This window comes from Pelecanus crispus, chromosome 10, assembly GCF_030463565.1.
Source record: "Pelecanus crispus isolate bPelCri1 chromosome 10, bPelCri1.pri, whole genome shotgun sequence".
Lineage (NCBI taxonomy): Eukaryota > Metazoa > Chordata > Aves > Pelecaniformes > Pelecanidae > Pelecanus > Pelecanus crispus.
The window spans coordinates 23199892-23221910 of NC_134652.1; the positions used below are offsets into that span (position 1 = coordinate 23199892).

At 40.6% G+C, this 22019-nt stretch overlaps 1 protein-coding gene across 2 annotated transcripts in view; it reads right to left on the reverse strand.

Moving 5' to 3' along the window:
• Nucleotides 1-22019, reverse strand: part of GBF1 (golgi brefeldin A resistant guanine nucleotide exchange factor 1) — a 113513-nt gene that overhangs the window by 32955 nt on the left and 58539 nt on the right. The window contains exons 4-10 of one of the 2 annotated variants that reach the window (XM_075717936.1): nucleotides 16465-16596; nucleotides 11202-11320; nucleotides 10494-10602; nucleotides 10072-10132; nucleotides 8267-8321; nucleotides 6731-6805; nucleotides 1509-1644 (exon numbers count right to left, since the gene is read on the reverse strand). In XM_075717936.1, coding sequence (XP_075574051.1) covers nucleotides 1509-1644; nucleotides 6731-6805; nucleotides 8267-8321; nucleotides 10072-10132; nucleotides 10494-10602; nucleotides 11202-11320; nucleotides 16465-16596 — 687 coding nt within the window. The remainder of the gene's footprint in view (nucleotides 1-1508; nucleotides 1645-6730; nucleotides 6806-8266; nucleotides 8322-10071; nucleotides 10133-10493; nucleotides 10603-11201; nucleotides 11321-16464; nucleotides 16597-22019) is intronic. The other variant, XM_075717938.1, reaches the window with a different exon arrangement.

Sequence of the window (22019 nt, forward strand, 5' to 3'; positions counted from 1 at the left end):
GAAATGTCTTAAGCAGGACGTTACTTGATTTTTAAGAAATGCAATGGAATACGTGATCAATTTTGCAATCCTTTCTTCTTCACCTGCTAAGCTAGGATTCTGGCCTAAGAAGCACAATTAATACATTACATAGCACTACAAGGTCAGAGTTAATGACATGCTTTCTAACACAATTCAACTTCCTCTCTAAAATGTTACAGGAGTTATAATAGTGTTTAATGGAATTTAATATCTGTTTGGGAACTTAAATATAATGAAGATTTATGTAGGGATAAGCGCTCATCTGGATGGATGTTCTGAGTTATATGCAATTTGTATCACATTTATTATTTCCTTAGTTTCACCAATCATGCTGTTGTGTAGAAACACACTTGGAATCGTTCACACTACACTCAACAGTCTCCTATGACAGAAGTGTCAGAACTAGGTATTTTACACAGCTATTGTTTCAGTTTTCCTGTCTGCTTCCTTTCACTGTTAATGTTTATGTCTGAGCCATCAAATTGTAGAGTACACAAGAGAAAGTACTTTGCAGCTAGAGGGACTCATTTATCCAGAGAAGAGATTAAAACCAGTTATAACTATTTAGTCTACTCCTATACAACAATAGGATATGGAAGCCTCCCAACATTATACTCTTGAGCTCACAGCACTAGTCACATACTGTATCACTTCTGCAGGCTGAATCAAAGCACGTGAAAAAAGATTCATGTGTATACACATTAGTATCCTGCACACAATCCCCTTTCAGGTGCTTTTGCTGTTCCATCTACTTTTTTTCCCTACAAAGTAACAGTCATAAGCGCTCCCCGTATTTCCCTGTCCCTTAATGAGTGTAGCTTTTTTTTCAAATTTCATGGACTGTGGGTGCACACTTTCAGTCTTCATGTCTGTGGTGAGAGATCTGTTCATTGACCCATCCTTGCTACCTCTGTTTCTGCACATCCCTCTCAGTTCTACCTGCATATTTTCCCCAGTCACACTTTGCTCCTCCCTTGTTACCACCACACCCACACCCTTTGGTACATCCCTCAGGAACACAGGAAAGAGTATGTCACTTCAGTCAGCAACCTCCTGTTGTAGGAAACCTTCTCCCCAGCTCCATTCCCCTTAGCTCTCCTCTTGCCAGTGTTCTTGTTCTCAGTCTCTTCCATGCACCTGCTGCACCCACCAACTCCTCTGCCCCACATGGCTGCCCATAACCCCAGCCACCTCTCCAGGTCCTCATTCCCTTTTGTACAAACTACCCCTGTAACACACGCTGAAGGCAGAGAAATGCTGTCGAGTTAGCCACAGGACCATGCTTTCCTCCATCAATATGTATTCTATCTCCTTCAAACTCTACTGGACCTGAAAAGCTATAATACATTTTATTGCTATAGTCACTGAGAACTAATATAAAAAAATCTAACGCAGAACAACATGTTAAGAGAAATGAAATAAAGGCAGATTCCAAAAAAGCTCTAGAACAGATGCTGTCTGGTCTCCAGAAACAGATTTCAACTTACCTGCGATGTTACTAGCACTAGTTGCTGGTTGTTCTGTCCCAGGAGATACCTTAGTTACGTGGCGAGGAGGCCTTGGTGATCTCTTGTGCTTTTTCCATTTTGATGATTCACTCATTCCTCCAGCTCTCATTTTCAACTGAAAACCATAAATCATTATGAAAATCAGTATAGCAAAACCACCTAGCATAATGGATGACACAAGCCAACCCACAAAGGCTGTCTCAAAACCCTCAAAGTCAGGCAACAGCACTTAAATATATCACACAAATTAATCAGGCCCTCAAAACCATGCAAACCAGCCCCTGACTCCTTACTACCCACATATTAGCCAACACTCCACACCTGAGTCAAGGGACAATTTACTGCAGTTACTCTGCTATAATGCATACTTAACAGTTCGATTATCGCAGCACACCCTTTTCCCTAACAATACCTCCTACCTTTGCATTAGGATAAAGAATTCTCTTAGACCTACAGGCACACGTCAAATCTCTCTGCTTTTGCCAGTGTTTCCAGACTTCTAAAGGGCATCAATTAAATTACATAAGCAAGTACTAGTTAGGTTTGATTTTCAAGTAAAATTTCACCATCTATACAAGAAGGCTGAGAACAAAGCCTGAGCACCCAGTCCCACGCTGCACAGTCTGCAGCTCTGTCACTTATCTCTTGCCTCAATCCACTCTGTCTTCGTAGCAATGCCATGTTCACCTTCCTCCAGGTATCTTTCACTATTAACGAGTGTTTCTCTAACACTCCACTCACTGCTGGTGCACGACACATTGCAAATACCACCCTAGCAGTTTAGAAACAAACCACATGCTGCTTTCACCTGCCTTCTGTCATTACTTCCCTTCAGATCCCAATCTAACTTAACCTTTGACATCCTTCTTGACCAGGATCCCATTTCTAGCTCTTACACAGATCTTCGATCGGGCAAACAAGAACCACAGTAGGAGCAATGCAGAATGTGTGGCACAATACGATACTTAGTTACATTGACAATGATAGCAGCAGGCCTGAAAACAGTTCCCTTCTAAACTAGGTTCCTCTAAGTGCAGGACTGCACTCACTCTCAGGTTTGGTAGCTGCAGTCAACTTTTCTGTTGCTGTCGGACCTCTTCAATTTGGGGCGAAGATTTAACCACTGAACAGGTACCTTGCATGTAGTGGAAACCATTCAGCAAGTCTCCGTACCAGTCCCCACTTGGTGGTGTTCTTTGAAAAATTTCACAGTTAAGTTATATTTTAGGCTATAATATTCCTTATTTCTTATATCCCTAGCATCAGATTTAAATCCTCTAGAAAACAGCTATATTCTCCAGTCTCTTCCTTTTTCTGCTACTTGCCTCCTTCCAGCTACTACTCTTCTTAAATGCCAATAAACATTCTAGGTTCCGCTACCATTTTTCCATCTCCTTCTCTTTTCCAGCTAGAACTCTAACTTGTTGTACATGGCCTGTAATTTTTCTCATTTAAATAAAGCTTGTGAAAATGTTATGTCCCAGTGCAGTAAACCATTTGTGTAACTTTTCTTTGCACCACAAATTCTATTTGTTTGACAACTAATCCCCAAGTTTTAGCTATGCTACAGTTTCCTTGAGCTTGTTAATTAACAACAGACTCAGAATTACTTTGCTCCTTGTTAATTCTTCCAAATTTTGCAGCAAGAACCTCCTTCTAAATCACAGCTTCTGACAAACACTTATGTGACAAGCACGCAGCTAAAACCAAAATTTTGTAGATTTCAAAATGTTTTAAATGCTTATGGATCACAGTCCTTTCATGTGAAAGTTGTCAGCTCTCTCATCTTTCCTATTCACTACTTCATACGGCTTTACAAAATATGTGTTATTTTTCATTCTTGCCAATTCCTAATGTTTCACCTCTATTTGTTTCCCTTTCTATTTAAAAAGGTCTCTCCGAGCCTTAAATATTACCAATAGTTTTATTCATTAAAGGCATAAGCTTCTAATTAGACCAGGTAGTTTTACTTTACCTACCAACTATTCTAGAAACAGCCATATTTATTTTTTCCTCCCTTTTCAGTAACTTACAAAATAAAATCTGAAGACTTATGGTTCATTGTACCAAACTACTTCAAGTAGGAAGGAAACCTGGAAGCATTTTGTGTTAAATCCAAGAAAGTCTGTTTCACATAATTTCAAAATAATAGACCTTGCTTCTAGCTACTATATCCTGTTGCCATGACTTGCCAGGTAAAAAGTTACTTGCTAATAAAAACTGGGGGGGCAGGGAGGGAAGATGGTACAGAATTGAATCAGCAAAACGGAGCCAAGATATCGCTAGGAGCTAACCATGTTGGTTCCACTCCTTTTACCCTCAGTCATGCTCCTGAGAAACAGGCAACTTTTGAACCATCCTCTCAGAAGGTTCAAGCTGACAATTTAATTACTATTTCTGATCTCCCCTTTCACACAACACCAAATACCATCTCAGTACCTTCGAAAAAGCACTTTTTCTCAGACATAATACCCAGTTTTAGTGACTGTCCTGTGCTTAGTATTAACTCTAAGATTTCTCCTCTTGAACCTGTGCCATCTTTCAGAGACTGAGTCACAACAGCCTCACATGGATTGGAAACCATTTAGTCAGGGAAGCAAAAAAACCCAGTTGATTTTTTAAAGAATCCCAAACATTTAATCAAAGTATAAAGCATTCAGACAAGAATCTAAGTTTATTTGGGGTTTCGGGTGGGTTTTTGGGGGGAAAGGGGGGTAGGATTCGGTATTGAGTTTTGGGGTTTTTTTTTCTTGACAATTTACAGACAAGTAAGATTACCCAGTAGTCTTTTCCATCTCATACCATCCAATATTCCACATTCTACTCAAACAGGTATCCTTTTATTAGAATTACCTACCAGGATTATCTAGGACTACCTCCCATATAATTACCCCCGTCCCCCTTTTTTTTCTTTTGCTATCTCCTATAAATAAGAGATAGCAAACTATAATGACAATTGCATAGCTTAAAAAAATGCAGAAGCAAACAGAAATGCTTAATAGAAATGTTTCACCAGTGACAAGGGGCTATATGTTGTTTTAACAAACAAGCTCCCAGTCTGGGATTTCTAAAACAATACATGTATCAAAGGACAGCAAAGTAACATCATTCTGTATTTTGTATTGAATTAAAATGTAACAATCCCATGACTGCTTGCTTTTTACATTAGTATGAAAATGTCAAAAAACTTCTACAGTTTGTCTTTTACTAAAGGACCTACTTCTAATGCTTGTTTTTACCTTCAATACCAAGGCATTTCCTGATTTTGCTAGAAAGCGTGGTTGCATGTTAACAGGCTGAGATTTTAAACCTAAGGTTGCCTTCTTGACTAAATGCTGCAGGTAAATGGCATTTCATAGATCATTAAAACATTTTGAATTTTAAACACCATCTAAAACTCTCCTTCCCTCTCCAATGCTCAGTGATATTACTGTTGCATGAGTTTTCTAATTATCAATGTCCTTCAGATTATGTTAAGCTTGTACTTCCACAGTAAAAAATAACTTTTCTTTAGAAAAAAACATTCTTTAGAAATCAGAGTAGAGTGGGAGCTCAGAGCTACTGCTCATTCATCTTGGAACTCACTACAGATTCCATTACATTTATCTGAGTTACCTTTGCATAAAGAAACATGTACACAAAATTGTAGGGGAAAAAAAAAATTACACGACTCCAAATGCTTCCTTTGATAGATGAGGTTGTAACAATAAAACTGCAGCTAAGGTCTAGGAAAGTGAAGAAAATGTAATACTACAAAATTCTTTTTAAAGAGTCCGTGAGATCTCATTTTTCTACAAGCCACCTTACCTGCACTCGTTTGTTTTTCCATAAGATACTGTAAGCCTCAAGAGAAAAGGGCAGGGGCCAATGATTAGTAACTAAAGCGATTATACATGAGCTCATTCTAGATGCAGCATGGAACTGGTCAGCACACCAAGTAGCGTTCAAGACACAAAAGCATGCAGAGAGAACGCAGTCCATGATCCAAGTCCTGGAGACACGGATGCAGTCCAGTCATCTCACTTACCTACCTGCCTGCACTGCAACAACTAATGAAGTTCATCTAGTGAAACATATTTATGTGTCTTAAGCAACTATGAACATAATCCACCCCCAAAATCTGCGAAAACTCAGATTTGGGTTCCTCCTGACTCCCACTGCAGAACCCAATGTTTAGCTGCAACACTCTCTACTGCAACAGGAAACATTTCTTTGTCTTTTCTTCTGTGTAACTCTGCATAAATCGGCAAGTCTCCGGCCACTGTCTTTCCAGACTATCCTGACCATAGACACAGGACACAGGAATGGCAAACACATCTCTAAATGTTCTGTTCAGCTCATTTTGCACTGAATAGCATTAAGGGCAGACAAGAACTAAAGCTACATTAAGTTTATGAACCAACATGGAAAACTGAGAAGGGTCCCATCTAAGCTAGTTTCTCAGGGTTTCTATGATCAGTCTAAAAACAACAATCTGCAGGCCTACAATACTTATTTAGGAGTATTTTCTAGGGGAACTAGCAGAGAGTAACACATTTTGTAATTCAGTTCAGCCCCACTGATCCTGCATTAGCAAATACTGTGCTGGGAACCATATTTAATTTCAGAACAAACATGGCCAAAGATGTTGAAAATGTACAGCAGTGTCCTTCAAAAAAATCTTTAGAGAGCACTGAACTCTGTGATCCTGTACCAAGTAACAAAGCTCAGAGATTCAGCTTGAGTAAAACTGTCTTAAGACATTCTGGGTCAAGGGACTCCTCAAGTATGCTGCTACATCTATAACCAAGATCAACAGCTAGGACACACAACACTTGAGCCTTCAGAGAACAATCTAAATTTTTGATGTTTTTCTTCAGTTTGTCATTGTCATAGAGGACTCAAATCTGCCGACACCCTCCCACTCCCTTCCTTCAGAGAATGCTGTGATGGTATCTTAGGTGGCACTCACGAAGACACTCAATGCTGCAGTAAAACAAGTGTCTCTTCCTCCCAAGCCTGCCCCAGCTGCAGCCACAACACTGCAAAGCAACCGCTGCATGCATTGTCCCCCAAAGCCATGCTGTGTCAAATGAGTGGAGGGAGATTTGCTGCACACAACAAAACTATCTCTCAGGTGGTGTTTACAAGAGAAGAAAGAGGGGAGTAAGGTAAGAAGGGAGAAGGGAGAGAGAGACCTTCAGGTTCTTAAAGAGCAATACCCTCTCTAATTGGTTCAGGGCTTTGGGCTGTTCCCCACTACTTAGCTCCAGTTTGTTGAGGAGACATGAAGAGATCTGTGAAAGATAGGCAAATGCATGGTTTAAACAAAGCAAAATAAACCCAAAGAGAAGAATAACCTGGCAGAGCGCAAGGCTGCAGGGCAGACTCCTGGCATGCACAGTGAAGAGACAGTACAAGGTAACTACACAGATCAAGACACAAGACAGAGCATCACTTAACCGAGCTGGGAGCAGCCATCGCTTGATAAGGGTAGCCCTCCTAAATTCAAATTCACCTTCACATTACACCTTCTCTACACAGACCATGACAAATTCTGATACCTGCAGTACATTAGCCTGATGTCTTTTAGCTTTCCTTATGCCAACCTACCATCATCACAAATCCTGCCACTTTTCTCCCACAGCAAAGGAAACAAGCAATCATTAGGTTACTACACAAGAACTAAAGCCCCAAGCTAGTTTCAGATTCCTACAAGTAAGCATTCAGTCTCTCAAAACACTGCTATACTGGCTCTGAAACATACATTTACCCAATGTTGCCACTTTTCTCAACTCATTAAAAATAAAAACAGAGTGGAAGTTATAATGTTATATATAGTACATTCAGCATCAGTTCAAAGGTGGTTATTTCTTCTCTAGCACTCTTCTTCCCATCCTGTTGCTCTCAACAGTAGAATCCTGTATTTTTATTGACATTCTTTATATGGAGTATAAAGAATATATATATATATGTAAGAATATATGGAATTCCTCAAGTGGACCTCCTTCTACCTAAGAAAGTATTACATTAATAATCATATATGGTCACATTTATGGTATTTCCCATACTGAATTCAGCTGCTAAAAACCTCGCTGTATAGAAGGAGATGGTGGTGTTGAACAAACCCGGACCTTCCACCCTCAGAAAACTGTGCATTTAGGGAAAGGGAGAAAAAGAACAGTCTACTTTGATTTGGCTGTTAATAGAGACGGCATTGCCCATGTGAACTAAGGTTTTCACTACAGAATGCTGCCCTTTCTAGATGCCACCAAAGCTTTTTCTACAGTAGCCCAATTTCATAATGCTTTCATGCTGTTTCACCAGCCTCAGAAAGTTTCCTTTCTGCATGGGGAGAACTAAACAAATACATCCCGAGATCTCAGTATTACACCTGTAATGAATGAAGAAAGATGAGAAAGAAGCTGGAGAGAGAGCAGAAGACAGCAAATGATCAGAAGACATCACCATCAGATCCCAGAACTTGCTGGGGTGTTCTAGCCCACAGCAGCTGATGGCTGTTCCCAGAATCCAGACTGACTCACTTAGGCAGCAGTATCATTAACAACTAACATTACTGGACTATGGGGGCTTAATCCCACAAAATTAATGAAGCTATGTCCATTTATGCGGTTAAATATGCTCTTTCAGTGAACTAGGGACTTGCAGGAATGAAGAAACACAAGAAAACAAACAATATAGAGATGAGTGCAAGCCTGAGACAAGAGCAGAACAGCCAACACAGTGCTGAGTCTTACCTTCTTCATGTTCGTTCCCATGTAGCTTTTAGGCTCTTCTTTAAACTGAGGCAACCTGAAAGACAAAGAACAAGCCAAAATACATAAACTTTCTTGGGTTAACAAAAAGGGGAAAAAAAACCCAGACTGGTCTTTCCAGAGAGATACTAGAAAACTAAAATTAGGTTTTCTCCACAAAAGGGATGTTCTTATAATTTCTTTTCTTGTCAAAATCTGCTGGAGAAAAAAAGCAAGTATAGATGAGAGGTGCTTTGTATGCTATTACTGCTAATGGCAGTTTTGCTATATTGATTTTCATTATTAATGGTCAGGTAAGTACAGTTTCTTTTCCTTCAGTGTATGTCTTCAGTAGTGAACTTATTAGATTGGTTCAAAACAGCTTTCTCTGATGCTGCTAAAACCAGCTGCTGAGCCAGAGTGTCATCCACACCAGGACTCCTGCAGTGTACATGCTATTACTAGTCACGGCAACCCTTTTCATTAACTTTGTAGAAACCCCAGTAGTTATCCTCTATTCCGCATCATATAAACACAATTATAGTGCACAGTGGATCTAAGTTTAAGCTGAATGCTTTGAGCTAAGCAGTCCCTGTCTCAGAAGTAAAGGACGTAGATAGCTCTCACCTGTGCTACCCAATGACAAATGCATACAGCTCTGCAACTCCACTCACCCTGCTCTCCCTTCTGTTCCTTTACTACACTTCTATCTTTGCTTGCTGAAGGGATAAAAGCCTTGCAGCATAGCTTTGGCCATTTCTTTTTCTGGAAAGCAAGATGGCCAAACCATCCCTGCAGTTGCTGTCTTTGCCTTGCTTCTATATCCCTATGTCCACAGGCACAGATGGCGGTGGTGTCTCCAAGCCTTATCAAGAAGGACAGAGGAGAGGATACACAATAAGTAATGAGTAAGCACTCAGTAAAATTCACATATGCATTTGGAGAAGAAGTAATGTGGTCTCTCCTTTTTGGAGAGATTGATTCTGACTCTGCCCCACATTTGTCCAGTGCACTGCATGACACAGGGTGCACAGAGGAAAAGAAAAAGAAAAACAAAACCAAAACCAACCAACTGAGAACCCACTGGAACTGAGTGTGACAATGGGGGAAAAAAAAATAAAATTATGAGAGCTGTATTTCACAAGCTGTCAGTTTTACTACAATCCTGTTCTCCTAAAGGTATTTCTAGATCCTGCACATTTCCTTTTTACAATACCCAGAGAAAGTCTATGATTACTTCACTATCTGGAGAAACAGTTTTGAAGTTAAATAACTTACTTGAGTTTAAAAGAAGTAATCTTAATTACCTGAAGGGTGCTGAAAAGGGCAGAACATTTGTCCAAGACATATGATCTCAAGAGTTTAACATTCTCTTTGATATGTGAGGTCAAAGCTCACAGCTCAAAATCAACATGTGACTATTCAACACCATTGCTGTTCTCCCTCCTGGAGAGTGCTATATTTTTTAGAGCACTCCCCCCTGCCCTTTTTTTTTTTTTTTTTTTTTTTTAAAGTGAAGTTTGCATTCTCTGTCCTCAAACTGGTTCCCTATCCTAAAGCTCTTCATTACTTGGCTGTCCATCTCTCCTCAAAGGACACCTTAAACCAGGCAACTTTCCCTACCTCTGTCTCCCTGCAGTCTGACAGGGTCAGCCCAAGAGAAAAGTGCCAAATCCTTCATCCCCTTCCACCTCTAAATAATGACCATTTTGGATGATTTTTCTGAGGGCCCTTAAGTGGAAGTGTGGAATCTTTCTGTCCTTAGAGGGCCATCTCGGCAATGCTGAGGCAAACACAAGCAGGTTTACCTTGTGAAGAGCAGCTGCACCATGTCGACCAGAGTGTGCTCTGCAGATTTTCTCAATAACTCTGCGAAGACAAAAACAAATAACACAGGTGTCATTACTCAGTGTGATATTATCAAGAGGCTTCTTCAAGCAGACTCCCCTCCAAGCCTTGTTTACAGAGATTACAGCAAATTTATTAAAACCAGCTCCAACACTGCATTACTGCAGATGGGCGTATAATCACAAGGTGGCGCCACAAAGCTGGGGAAAAAGAGCAGGCAAAAGCTGTACCACGAACTCCTAACAAATTTTCCATGAAGTTGTAGAAAGACATAACAATATAAAGCTCAGCAGCTTTCCACGGCTGCATGTTCTACAAGAGAACTAGTTAATGCTGAGGAAACCAAATCATTTCTTAACTGCAGAAGTATGAACAAACCTACCGCTGAGTCTCATTTCAAAGCATATGCGGAAACAGGACTGCATGATCTCGCACACAGATTCATTGGTGAGGTGGGCTCCCACTGGAGTGAGCAGCAAGGTCCTCAAAACCTGCAAAGAACAGCGCACATATGCCCCATGGTACAATGATACTTGCATGCATTTCCAAGAGAAGGTTGGCTTCCTCAAGAAGGACTGCCATGAGCAGAAGGGTTTTCCAGGAGTCATTTCAAACTGAACACTGTGCTCAAGAAACAGACAGATTAGGAGACAAGTGATCTCCTGACCCACTTCTAAAAGAGGCCTGATAAGCTGCATACTACCCCATATTTAAAGTCAGTAACTACATAGACCAAAAAGGTGTATAGTTCATAGGTTTGTCTCTACAAAGACTTTTTCTCAAAAATAAGTTAGAGAGCTCCATATGCTTAATTTACCCCTCACTAACACAGACCACGCACAAGGTAGGATTATCAACACTACCACATTATCAAGCCCTTAATTTAAAAATCATTTCATTTAAGCTTTTAATTATTTTCATTTGGAAAAGCTTTTACCGCAGGTATATGAGCCATCTGTTTAAAAATAAAGTCTGTCACTAAGCTCCTGCAGAGTCAAAACATTGCTCCCTCCTCTTCATCTCCATGTAACAGGATATGTTCCACAACGGGCAGCAACCATTATGGTAATTACCATTTCTCTCCACTTACCTGCAGAATTTTCATCAGGACAACCTCATCGCTCGCATGATCCGTGCCCACAAATCGGGCATGAGTGACAGCATCTGCCATGTTCTCCATCCCCTCTGCTGTGCCCTCATGGCTGGGATCTGAGTAACAGAATAAAAATATATGACAGGGAAAGGCTACCTACAGCCTACCACCTCTGTGGGGAGACATCTACACAGAGATACTTTGTTGCCATCTGCTTCCTTAATTTGTGTGACTTGGAGTGAGTTGACCCTACAAGAGCGAAACTCACCTCCCAGTAACAGAAACGAGTTTAAAACCGGGAGCTTTCAGAAAGACTTTATCAAGAGTCTGTTTACATTTGCGAAAAGATGTAACCTAACAAAGAAAAGAATTACAGTTTAGTTGTTACTGGTTCCATATTTTTTCAGATGTTAATTTGTAAGACTACATCCTGTTCCCTACAATATAGCACAATCAGCTGTTAAATGCATTCACTTCCTCCTTGGGAAAGACGAGAAAACAGCGCTTAAACATAGGGACCTCAAATTTACTCCCACGAGGAGAAAATGCCAAACAGGTTCCACTAGATTGAGAAGGAAAAATTGTCTCTTGTTCTACATCCCTCCCAAGGAGTAGGAGCTGGGGAAGGAATGGACCAGTAGCGTTCCCCAGAGACAACAACAGACAAACACGATCACAGTTTAGATATCAGAGTTGCAGGCCTCCCGCTTCAATCATTCATCAAGGCTCCTTCTCTCTGTTTCAGTCTTCTGTAGCTACAAACAATGGTGCAGTTGAGAGAATGTTTAGGACGAGATTGTTGCTAGTAACCGTATCTTGTGCCACATTACAGTGGCTTCAGAAAAGCTGCCTCCGGCTTTGATTTCATTCTCACTTAAACAATACGGCACTGGGCAAGAATCTTGTTACCTTCCTACCTAAACAGTCATTAGGAAAGAAAGGAGACAACCTAAACACTAGTTAATACCTCATTAATTGGCAGTGGGGCCTCTTGAACTCCAGCAAGAACGAAGCTGACAGAGGAACCAAGTAAGACCTTGTATACTTTGCAGAGAAGCTTTGCAGACTCCCTTTTTGACTCCAGTTGTGTTCACACCTAGGAGGGGCTAAGCCCTAGGCATTAAAGAAAGCTGCCTTTATTGTGGTCCAAAGAGAGCAGCCTCCACCACGCTGTGGAGATTCTGAAGGGCTGCAGGATAAGAAACTTCTCATAGCTGCACAGAACTGAAATGCAATCAGTGTACTTCAGAATCCCATAAATCTGCATAGGAACAGCACTTCTCCTTTGCCATCTCTTACACATCTCTATTAAGAGCAGAGCTTACCTACTTTTGACATAGTTGTCACACACACACACACCACACACACACAAAAAATCCCCACCTAACCCAAACTTACACAGTCGAGAGTGAGTTCCTCTCCTCTCCTTTTGCTAGTCGAACCTCACCGAGCTATCAAGAAGTTTGTTCTAAGACCAATCAGTCATTTTTCACCTGCTTCAGCAGCAGCACTCAACAGGATACCGAACTCTGATACTAGGAAGCATTAGGTAAGAGGCCTGGCTGTCAAAGGCAGTCCTCTGTGTACCTTTGATAATGGCTAATAAATTGGTTAGAAGGTACCACTCTTCTACCAGAGGCAATAAAATCAGCCAAATGTTGGTACCCTGTGCACTCTTACTCACAAATGGAAATAATAGCTTAAACCACCAATGGTGATGTAGGATCATTCTAAATTGCCTCAATTAAGTCAGATAAAGACCAGTGGTGTTACAATGCCAGCACCTACATTAGCATTACTGTTAACCAACCTCAACAAATACAGTGGAAAGCAGCTAAGCGGGCATCAAGAGGAAAGAGCCACTTGCTGCAGAAAAAGGCTCCTGCAGGCAGAACACGCAGATTCACTTCACTGTCACCTCCTCCAATAGATATGAGTTGCTGTAGGCTTAGGGATACATTTAGTCAATAGTTTTGGATAAATAGTCTGTGTGAAAAGGAAATGCAAGCAAGTTGTGCATATGCTTCTTTAACAGATCTATGACTACTGCTTCGCTGTTCTAGCCCCTACCTTCAACACTAATAAACACACCTCTCTCCCAACACACATCACGCCTGACTACTTCAGTCCTGACTCCCTGGAACAGCTCTACAAATTCAGGTCAATTTATAAAGCCTCTTGAGTTCAATTAAAAGCACAGATACTTCTACGTTGCAGAAAGAAGATACAGAAAAGATAAACCCGCTTCTTTGTTCCCATGTGAGGAAGCAGTACAGAAAGATGTGTCAATGCCTGCTCAGAATCACTAAAAAAAGATAAGTTTGTGTGAAGCAAAATACCAGTGTGAAAATTTCCACCTACAATGCAAAGATCCAGAGACCCCATGTAGACTTACACATTTCATATGGGGTGTACTCCGACAACAGGCGGGCAAAAGAACAAGCAGAAAGCAGAAAATCCAGGCTCCTGACCATCAAGGAAATCCAGGAAAGCCAGAAGCCTGCTCAGTAACACTTTTAATGGAACTAAAATAAATCACCAAGGAGGCAGAGAAGGTAGAGGGGAGAAAAAGCTTTAAACTCCCCAAAAAGCAAGTCCTCTCTCTGGAAGCTGAGCAACAGCTACCCTCTTACAGGTATGTGGTTTTCAGGAACACCAGGGAAAGTTAACTTTAGAAATGGAGCCAGAAGCTGCTGTGGACACACTGTGATAATAAAGAGAGCACATACTTTTTCTGAGGAAAATACAACAAATTCAATTCTGAAATGCAGCCACTAATCTTCCTATAGCTAAGGTCTGAGCTCATCAAAAAGGCTGACAGCTAGCTAGCTATGGCAAAACTGCTGAGTAAGGAAATTACTAATCTGAGGGATAAAAATCAATGGGAGTTTAGTATCATTGCACAGTTTTCTTGTACTTTAAAAATTACTATGTAATATATTGACTATAACTCTTGAAACAGTAATACTTCCTTCAGAGCAGAGGATAATCTCTGCAAGGCTACCTATTCCTACCAAAACCACACATGGTGGATATCAAGTCATTTTATCTAACTGAGCTGTGATTGAACACTGCTGCATCCAACAATCTCAGAACAGATCTTTGCAGTTCAGACTACTAGAGATCAGAAGTCTCAAGGGCTACTCAATATTTATTCTTTTCTAACTGGCTTTAAAACATACCCCTCAGCAATACTGGCCTGAAAAGTAGACAGATAACCACCTGCTGACATGTGACAGAGTAAGAAAAACAGTGAGACAGCACGAGGATTAGCAATGAAATGCTTTGGAAATAGGAAAATAAAGCAGTTTTAAACAAAGATAATTATCAGGGGAGTTTGGCCCTTTCACTGCCCACTGGTTTTCAGCACAGTGGGTAGAGCAAAAGCCATCCGCTCAGAGAACAGACACAGCTAATGACACTTCTGAAAAAAGCACTGGTTTCACCTGTCAACTATGCAGCCCCAAAATGCACCACAAGTATCAGCCACACTGAAATTTCCCCACTGTGGTTATGCCGGAGTCTGTCCTTCCTTGTTCCATACAGTTTAAAACAGATTCGTATATTAAGGACAGTTTTAAGCTTTTCCTGTCTTTAGGCAAACAGTCTTTAGACCATCTTTAGTCTTATATTACAAAGAGAAATACAAGACCAAAAACCTTTAATTTAACAACACAACCCTAGCCAGATGTTCAGCCAGCACCACTAATCCCAGCCTCACTGGTATCTGGAGCAGCACAAAGGACAAGGCCGCTGTGAATGTCACCTGAAGCAGCAACGGAGGTCTTAGATTACAGGTTCTGCTCCACAACAAAAGCCAGGCAGAGGGTCTTTTCCACTGTCTACTACAAAGACACATGCTTACCAACAGTTACAGGGATGTGCCCTTGCTGGAGTGACCTAATTAATATTCTAAATGACAAGTAGCTAGAGAAAGGCTACAAATTCTTAACCACATCTTTTCCTGTTTCTGCCTCAAATCAAGTATTTGTAGCCAGTTGCCTGTGCAGACACTTGCCTGGACACGTGATACCAGCCTCATGTTCTGATCCCACCCAGATCACAAAAGCCCAGAAGGAATCCATCCCTCATTCTATGTTGAAACTAACATATTTTGCATTATTGCTTAGTCCTTCAGAGGGACATGTTTTACAGGCTTATTTATTAAGATTTCTGTATTGTCCTACGAAGTGACGTTGATATTACATAATTTTTTGTTATTTTTTTGTCACTTAATTTTACCCAATACTGCCCACTAATTGATGCCTTGATATGCTAAATTTCCATCAAACTCTTAAAAAAATTTCCTGAAAGTCCCCATTTTAATTCTGGGTCTTTCCCACAAAAGTGGTCTGCATATACATCAAGCCCTTTCTTTCTCTAACTTCCCTCATGCTAACTCCAAAGAACAAAATATTTAAAACAACAGTGCCAAAGATTCAACAGCGTTCACTTACAACATAAGGGAGGAAAAGAACTGAGAAATCTGAACTTGGGCAGGAGGAAGACAGGTAAAATAATTTTCTCCAAGTGAGACTACAGATAAACAAACATAGATAACAAGTTTTGTAGTTCACACAGGTATGATCAGAAAGTACTAACAGAATTTATGCAGAAAAATCAAGCACCCCTAACAACAGGATGACACACTGAAGGCAGACAGAAAACCAGCTGAGCCATGGGAACTGACCACATGCACATTATTAGTCTTTCACAAATATAAAAGAGAATGTGCACATTTGAAAGTCTCGGCAGCAGCAAAACTGTCTCTGCCATGACAACTGTGACAAGTGAAGAGTACTGGCACACCACTGGACAGGGTCTGGGACTGGGCAAAAAAAATCCTCACTCTAGAGCACAAATACTAGTCCACAAAACGAAGTAAGTTCTACTGTGTTTATGTATATTACAACATTGTAATCCAAGCTGGTGTTCTCCCCTCCCTGGCCCTTTTGCTCAGACTGCATTGAAAAGCATTTGGTGAGCACTACAGTCCAGCAGTGGGCCATAAGCACATGCAGCAGTCAGGGCAGACTAGAAGCTTTGGCTCCATTTCCAGCCATTGCTGTAGTGCCATAAAAGACCAGCAGGTATGATATTAAGAAAGTGCAGATGCCTATTTCCCCAGCATTAATGGCAATTTTCTTATTTCCCCAATCTCCTCATTAAGACTGCAAGCATGTATCCTGGCCAAAGACACGTCTCAAGGAGATGCATTTGGCTGGCATTTTGGTAAATCCCAGGAAGCCACATAACGTACCTATTAGTGCATATGAAAGGAACTTATTCACAGAGGTGAGGGCCAATCCAGTTATGGGGCCTGTAGTGTCTTCAGAACGGATTACTTCCAGGAAAGGTCGAAGAAAGATGTTGGGTTCAATTTCGGATAGCTCTGTTAAAATAAAAATAATTTTAAAGACACATTAAATTAAGACTCGATTCGTTAGGATTCACTTTCTCTTTAAGAACCAACAGCAAGCTTGATCTCAGAGGAAAGAGGCCTGCAATAGCTTAGTTTCAGAAGGCTGGTGGGAGAGTCAGTGTTGCTTTTAAATACACACACACTTTTTTTTTTTTAAAAAAAAAAAAAGCAATGGTTTGTGAAGTTCACTTTCTTATACAGTTCAAAATAGCCTTCTGGAGCCTTCTAAAACAAATCATATGGTAAGAACACTCTGTAAACACCACAGAGCCACTGCTGCCTAAATTTATGCTTTAATTAACTGGCAGATACGGTTGCATTTTCCTAGTACTCCTGGAATTGTGTGATCACATGAACTATATAGACCCTGCCCCACCTTCCACCACTTCTGTAACGTCCTGCTATACACACAGCCTCATACTAATCACATGCATAGTACAAATATACAACCAGGTTAGTTGGATCTCTTGCAGCTCTTTGCCTGAATACAAACTGCATTTCTGCAACACTAGAAGTTTGCTTGGCAAAGACAGGAAACAAACAAATTTAAAAACTCTTCTGTCTTGTTCTCAGAATACCTGTATAAGCCTCTCAACCAAAGAAGAAAAAAGGGCACTCTTCTCTACTTGCTGCTTTGGACAGCAAGTATCCTCTCTAAAGCTGCAATACAAGAAGGCAGATGCACTGAGCTGTTGAGCTGGAGAAAGAACTAACAAATCTCCTCAACTTTTCAAGAGGATCAATGGAAGCTTTGGGAATGAAACAGCAATACAGAAAAGAATAGCCAGAACTAGGAAAAGTGACCAAAAAAAAAGGGCCACACACACACCAAAACACACCACCAAAACAAAACCCCAAACCAAACAAAAAAACCCAACACAAGGAATCAAGGTAAGAGAAGTCCTGAGGAGGATTTAGGAGAAAAAGCATTAAAAAGCAGGTGAAAGCAACCACAATACAGCCAGTACACAGAGTGTATTAAAAGTAACTTGGATAATTCTGAGACCAGAAATATCTAAGTACAAACACTTGGCTCAAGTTGCTTAACCTATGTTTTATTCCTAATAAAAGTTAACAAGTCTAATGGCTAATAGTCTCATAAGAACACTGGCATTTATATTCTTGATGATCCAATATTGCACTTATCTGTCATATGAGCTTCTTTGAGGCAGGGGAGGAAAAAAGCCTGTAATTCCTGAATCCTTAGACAAGCTGCTGCTTTTCTATCTACCAACATAACTCAATTATTTTACTTTAAAAGAAAAAAATCCAAACCCTCCTGATTCTAAGATAAGTGAAATTCCACTTTATCATATTTCCTATTGAAAAGCATTAAGTATCAAAGTAAAAAGCCTATCAGAAAGAATATTAACATAACTGTGACAAATTATGGTGAGGAAGCAAAGGAGGAAGATAATGCAGGTTTTTTACCATGGAGAACAACATCGAAGTGCTATAGTTTTTCTGTTAACTTAAGCAAAACCACAAGTAAAAAAAGGAACTTTGGGAATCATTACACAGTCTCTTACCTTTCAGCCACCAGTTCAAATCAGGCCAACACCACTAACTTGTGAGAGGTTAAAAGGAACGTGATGATTCAATCTTTTTGGCTTAAGAACAACTCCCCCAACTTATCAGATAATATCCTGGTGTGACATTACAATTGTGTCACCTCTCAGTAGCTCATGGAAATGTAGAGGATCATAAACCATGCTTTCATCAATGTTTATTTAAGTGTGCTTTATAGAGCACTTGTCTGGTTACAAGCATATGGACAACATTAAATATAGTAAGACTACTAAGGATCAACACTCAAACTTCTCCAAAACTGATCCTTTCTATAGGACAGACAGCCCCATCATAGTCCCGTCAATTCCTCCAGCCTCCTTCAATGCAGTGAGCCCCTGGAGGGAAAAGCTGCACCTTGATCAGTAAGAAAAATGGGAATTCAGACGTATATAGCTGCACAGGTGGAATAAGATGAAGACAAACCTGCTAGCAGAGGATACACAGGATATCACACTCTCCATTAATCCATTTTCGGGACAACATTTTCTTTACAAGAGTGGGGGGAGTTCCATTTTTTCCTTTCAATTAAAAGTGTGAATCTTGATGTGGTTAAAGATTAAATTCCCCTGCATTCTAACTGAAATTCCCAACTTACACGAACATGACAAAATGGCTTGTCATAATTAGAATTTAACTTAGACACATACTGTTGATTACACAGCAACTCCGGCCAGCTTTCCTGATATTCAGAGACTCTAGCTTTCATGGTAACACAGCATTTTACATCAAGCTCTCTGAAACTGACTGTGTATGCTATAAAACTGTTTCAGACTGGATAGTTGGTGCTGTGTTATTGAAAAAAAATACTGAACAATAAGAGAGTATTTTTAGTGCAAGACTTGCCCACTAAAAGGACTACTGTCTGAAAGATCTAAATTTCAGTGAAACACCAATGACGCCGCTAATTGTTTGCATCTGAGGAATATTCACTTGATTACTACAATGAGCTCTTCTTACCAGCAGCATTTGCAGGCACTGAGAACTTACAGGGGTCACCAGTTCCCTTTTCAAAGTAGAACTCGATCTCGGTAGCGGTGCTTGCTTCAATAGGAAGATTAGAAGCAACCACTCATACTGTAGCTATTCTTGCTATATCCTGTCTTGAAGCAGATTACTCTCATTGGCTGAAGTATCAGTTCAGCATCTGAAAGTAGCACCAAAGCTACTTGGAAGTTTTTAACCAAGTAAAAATTCTGCAAACAAGTCAGTGAGTCGAAGATCAAACCTTTTAACTCAATCCTGTTGATCTCAGTAAAGTTAGTTCAGAAGCTCTCTTCCTGAAAGGTTTTCATAGCCTTATATACTGAACGTGGCAGTGTCCAGAACCAATTTGCCAGCCCTTTCAGATCAGTAACTACAACTGCAAGGTGCACTCCATGCTAGCTTTTACTACTAGAGCTCAAGTTTAATCTAGAGCACAGAACAGTAGGAACTGAATAATGCTCTTTTCACAATACTTCGGTAAGGTAGAACCATAGTCTTTAAAGGGAATTGTTCTACCCAGCAACTTCATGAAGGAGACACTACATAAAGTCTTGATCTTTTTGGCACCGAACTGTAAAAGCAATGCTATGCTCTCCTGAAAATATCTAAGAACCTCAGGAAGGGCAGTAAAATCAATTATAACTTTAATAATTCCTTTAGCAAAACAAAGGCTATATAAAGATACTTGAACTTTTACAAAAGATTTCCAAAAAAAAGCAGCTCTGATTTTTCAACTCTCTGGTTCTTGCTCTGCCAGATTCAGGTTCAGGCATTACAAGTGAGGAAACCATAACCAGTGAGAGACTTGAGAATTGCCAAGAGAGATGTTTCTCCAAGTAGATTTCCTAGCAAGAGACATTTCTCACTGTTTGAACTAGAAAACACAGGCTGGTTCTCTGCTTAGGTAACTACTTTCAACTCTGGGGAAAAAACAAACAAAAAACCCACCCCAAAACCCACCAGCCCTGCAAGCATGACCTCGACCTAGGGTATTACAAGAGGAAAAACTGAGCAAGTGTCCACAAGGAGATCAAAATTTCACTAGGGATTCCTACAAGCAGCCTTCCTTTTCAATCTACTCAAAGCGAGGGAACAACTTAGTCTTACATGAAGAGCCTGGGCTGCTTTGTGGACCAGCTAGGAAGCACTTCCCGTTCTTTTCACACAGGTCCCTACAATGAAATTTCAGGGAAGCAGAGACCAGCACCAGCAGTACAGCCAAAAATGCTCAGCTAGCCCAAAGCAGCACATGGAGATTGAGAAGAGGGGAAAGAACAGCTTAAGTAGCATATCAGAAAGCCATCTCTTCAGGCTGGCAATTTTAATATGAGGAGAGGATTCCTTTGAGACCACAGTGCTTTCCTTCATTCATCCTATGGATTATTTGTGCTAGACACACACGTCTATAAAGATATTTAAATAACTAATTCATGTTTAAGCACCTAACTCCCATTTCAGCAATCCCATCCAGCCATTCTGGCACTTCAGCAAACAAGCTGCATCAGACCTCTGGCATCCCCTTTCTCCCGAAGTACAGGAGCAGGTCCCCCTCGGAAGAGGTTTCTTATTGTTAGCACACTGTTGGCACATTCCTGATCTAAAACGCTCACATAAGCTGCTTTCTCTGGCAGTTCAACTCTTCACTCCTGAATGACTCTTATCAGGATCGGCTATGCGTTCCGAATCAGAGTAAATGAATGAGAAAAAATTGTTTATGACAAGTTATTTCAACATCATTTGTCCCCAGGACAGGCAACTGCAACCCAAACCACATGACCTGGACTCCTCTTATGCAGCAGCTGTTGGCCTTTGACGCCCAGCCTTCAGAAAGGCTGTCTCAATCGTATCCCACGCACCTCTCCAATGCAGATGAGCTCAGACAAGAGCAATGCTTCAAGCATGTGCTATTACCTTCTCTGCTTACGCACTGTACAATGAACAGGCATCCTCTTTTCTTCTTAAGATGAGAAAAAGACAAAAAATAACACCGTAACAGAGCAGAAACCCAGCTCTTCAGGACTCCTGCCTAAGAACTCAATGAGTTTATGCCACAGAAAACTGAGGCACTAGCAAGCACTTCACGACTCACCCTCAGAAACACTTTCTGCAAACACTGACTTTCTGGCCTATGTGACTTCGTATACGCTTTATTCTCATTCCACCCACCAAACACCAAAACATTTTGTCTTTTCACCCAAGGGTGAGAAGTCCCTGCAGTCTCGCTCAGCAAGTTAGGGAGAAGAAAAGTTACAAGGAAAAAGGATGAAACTGTGCTTGCCTTTTAAAACCATCTAAAAGTATTGAGTAGCCATACTCTTCAGATTTTCAAAAGCATTTCAGAAATCTTAACTGCTGGAATAAATACTGGCTTAATCTCACCCAGATCAAAATGCAGGATCACAGGGAAAGGAGAAATTCCTTTGAATTAGTCCTGTGATTATCTGTTGGCTAATTTGAAGATTAACAAATCTAGTGAACAGAAACACAGTAACTTGTTCCTCTCTAAAAACTTGCAGAACTTGAATTTGCTTTACATAGAGTCGGTTAGGTAACAGCCACAGAACAGTATATGCATATTGGTTCTAGGTCCCCTGGCAAAACTAAAATTTCAGCAGCTCTACAGCTGATGAGTGGAGGAGGCACATGTTTTACCACTCCGAAAACAAATTCTCCAGACTGACTGGAACACATGCCACCCTGCATCTGCAATGAAAGACATGCCCTGACTTCTAGCTAGGAAGTTTAGTCCAACATTTAACTCCAGTTCACTAACAGCCAATTAATGTAGGGTAACAAACGTAAAAAAGCTAAGCTAGATGAGCCGCATTCATTTGTTCTTG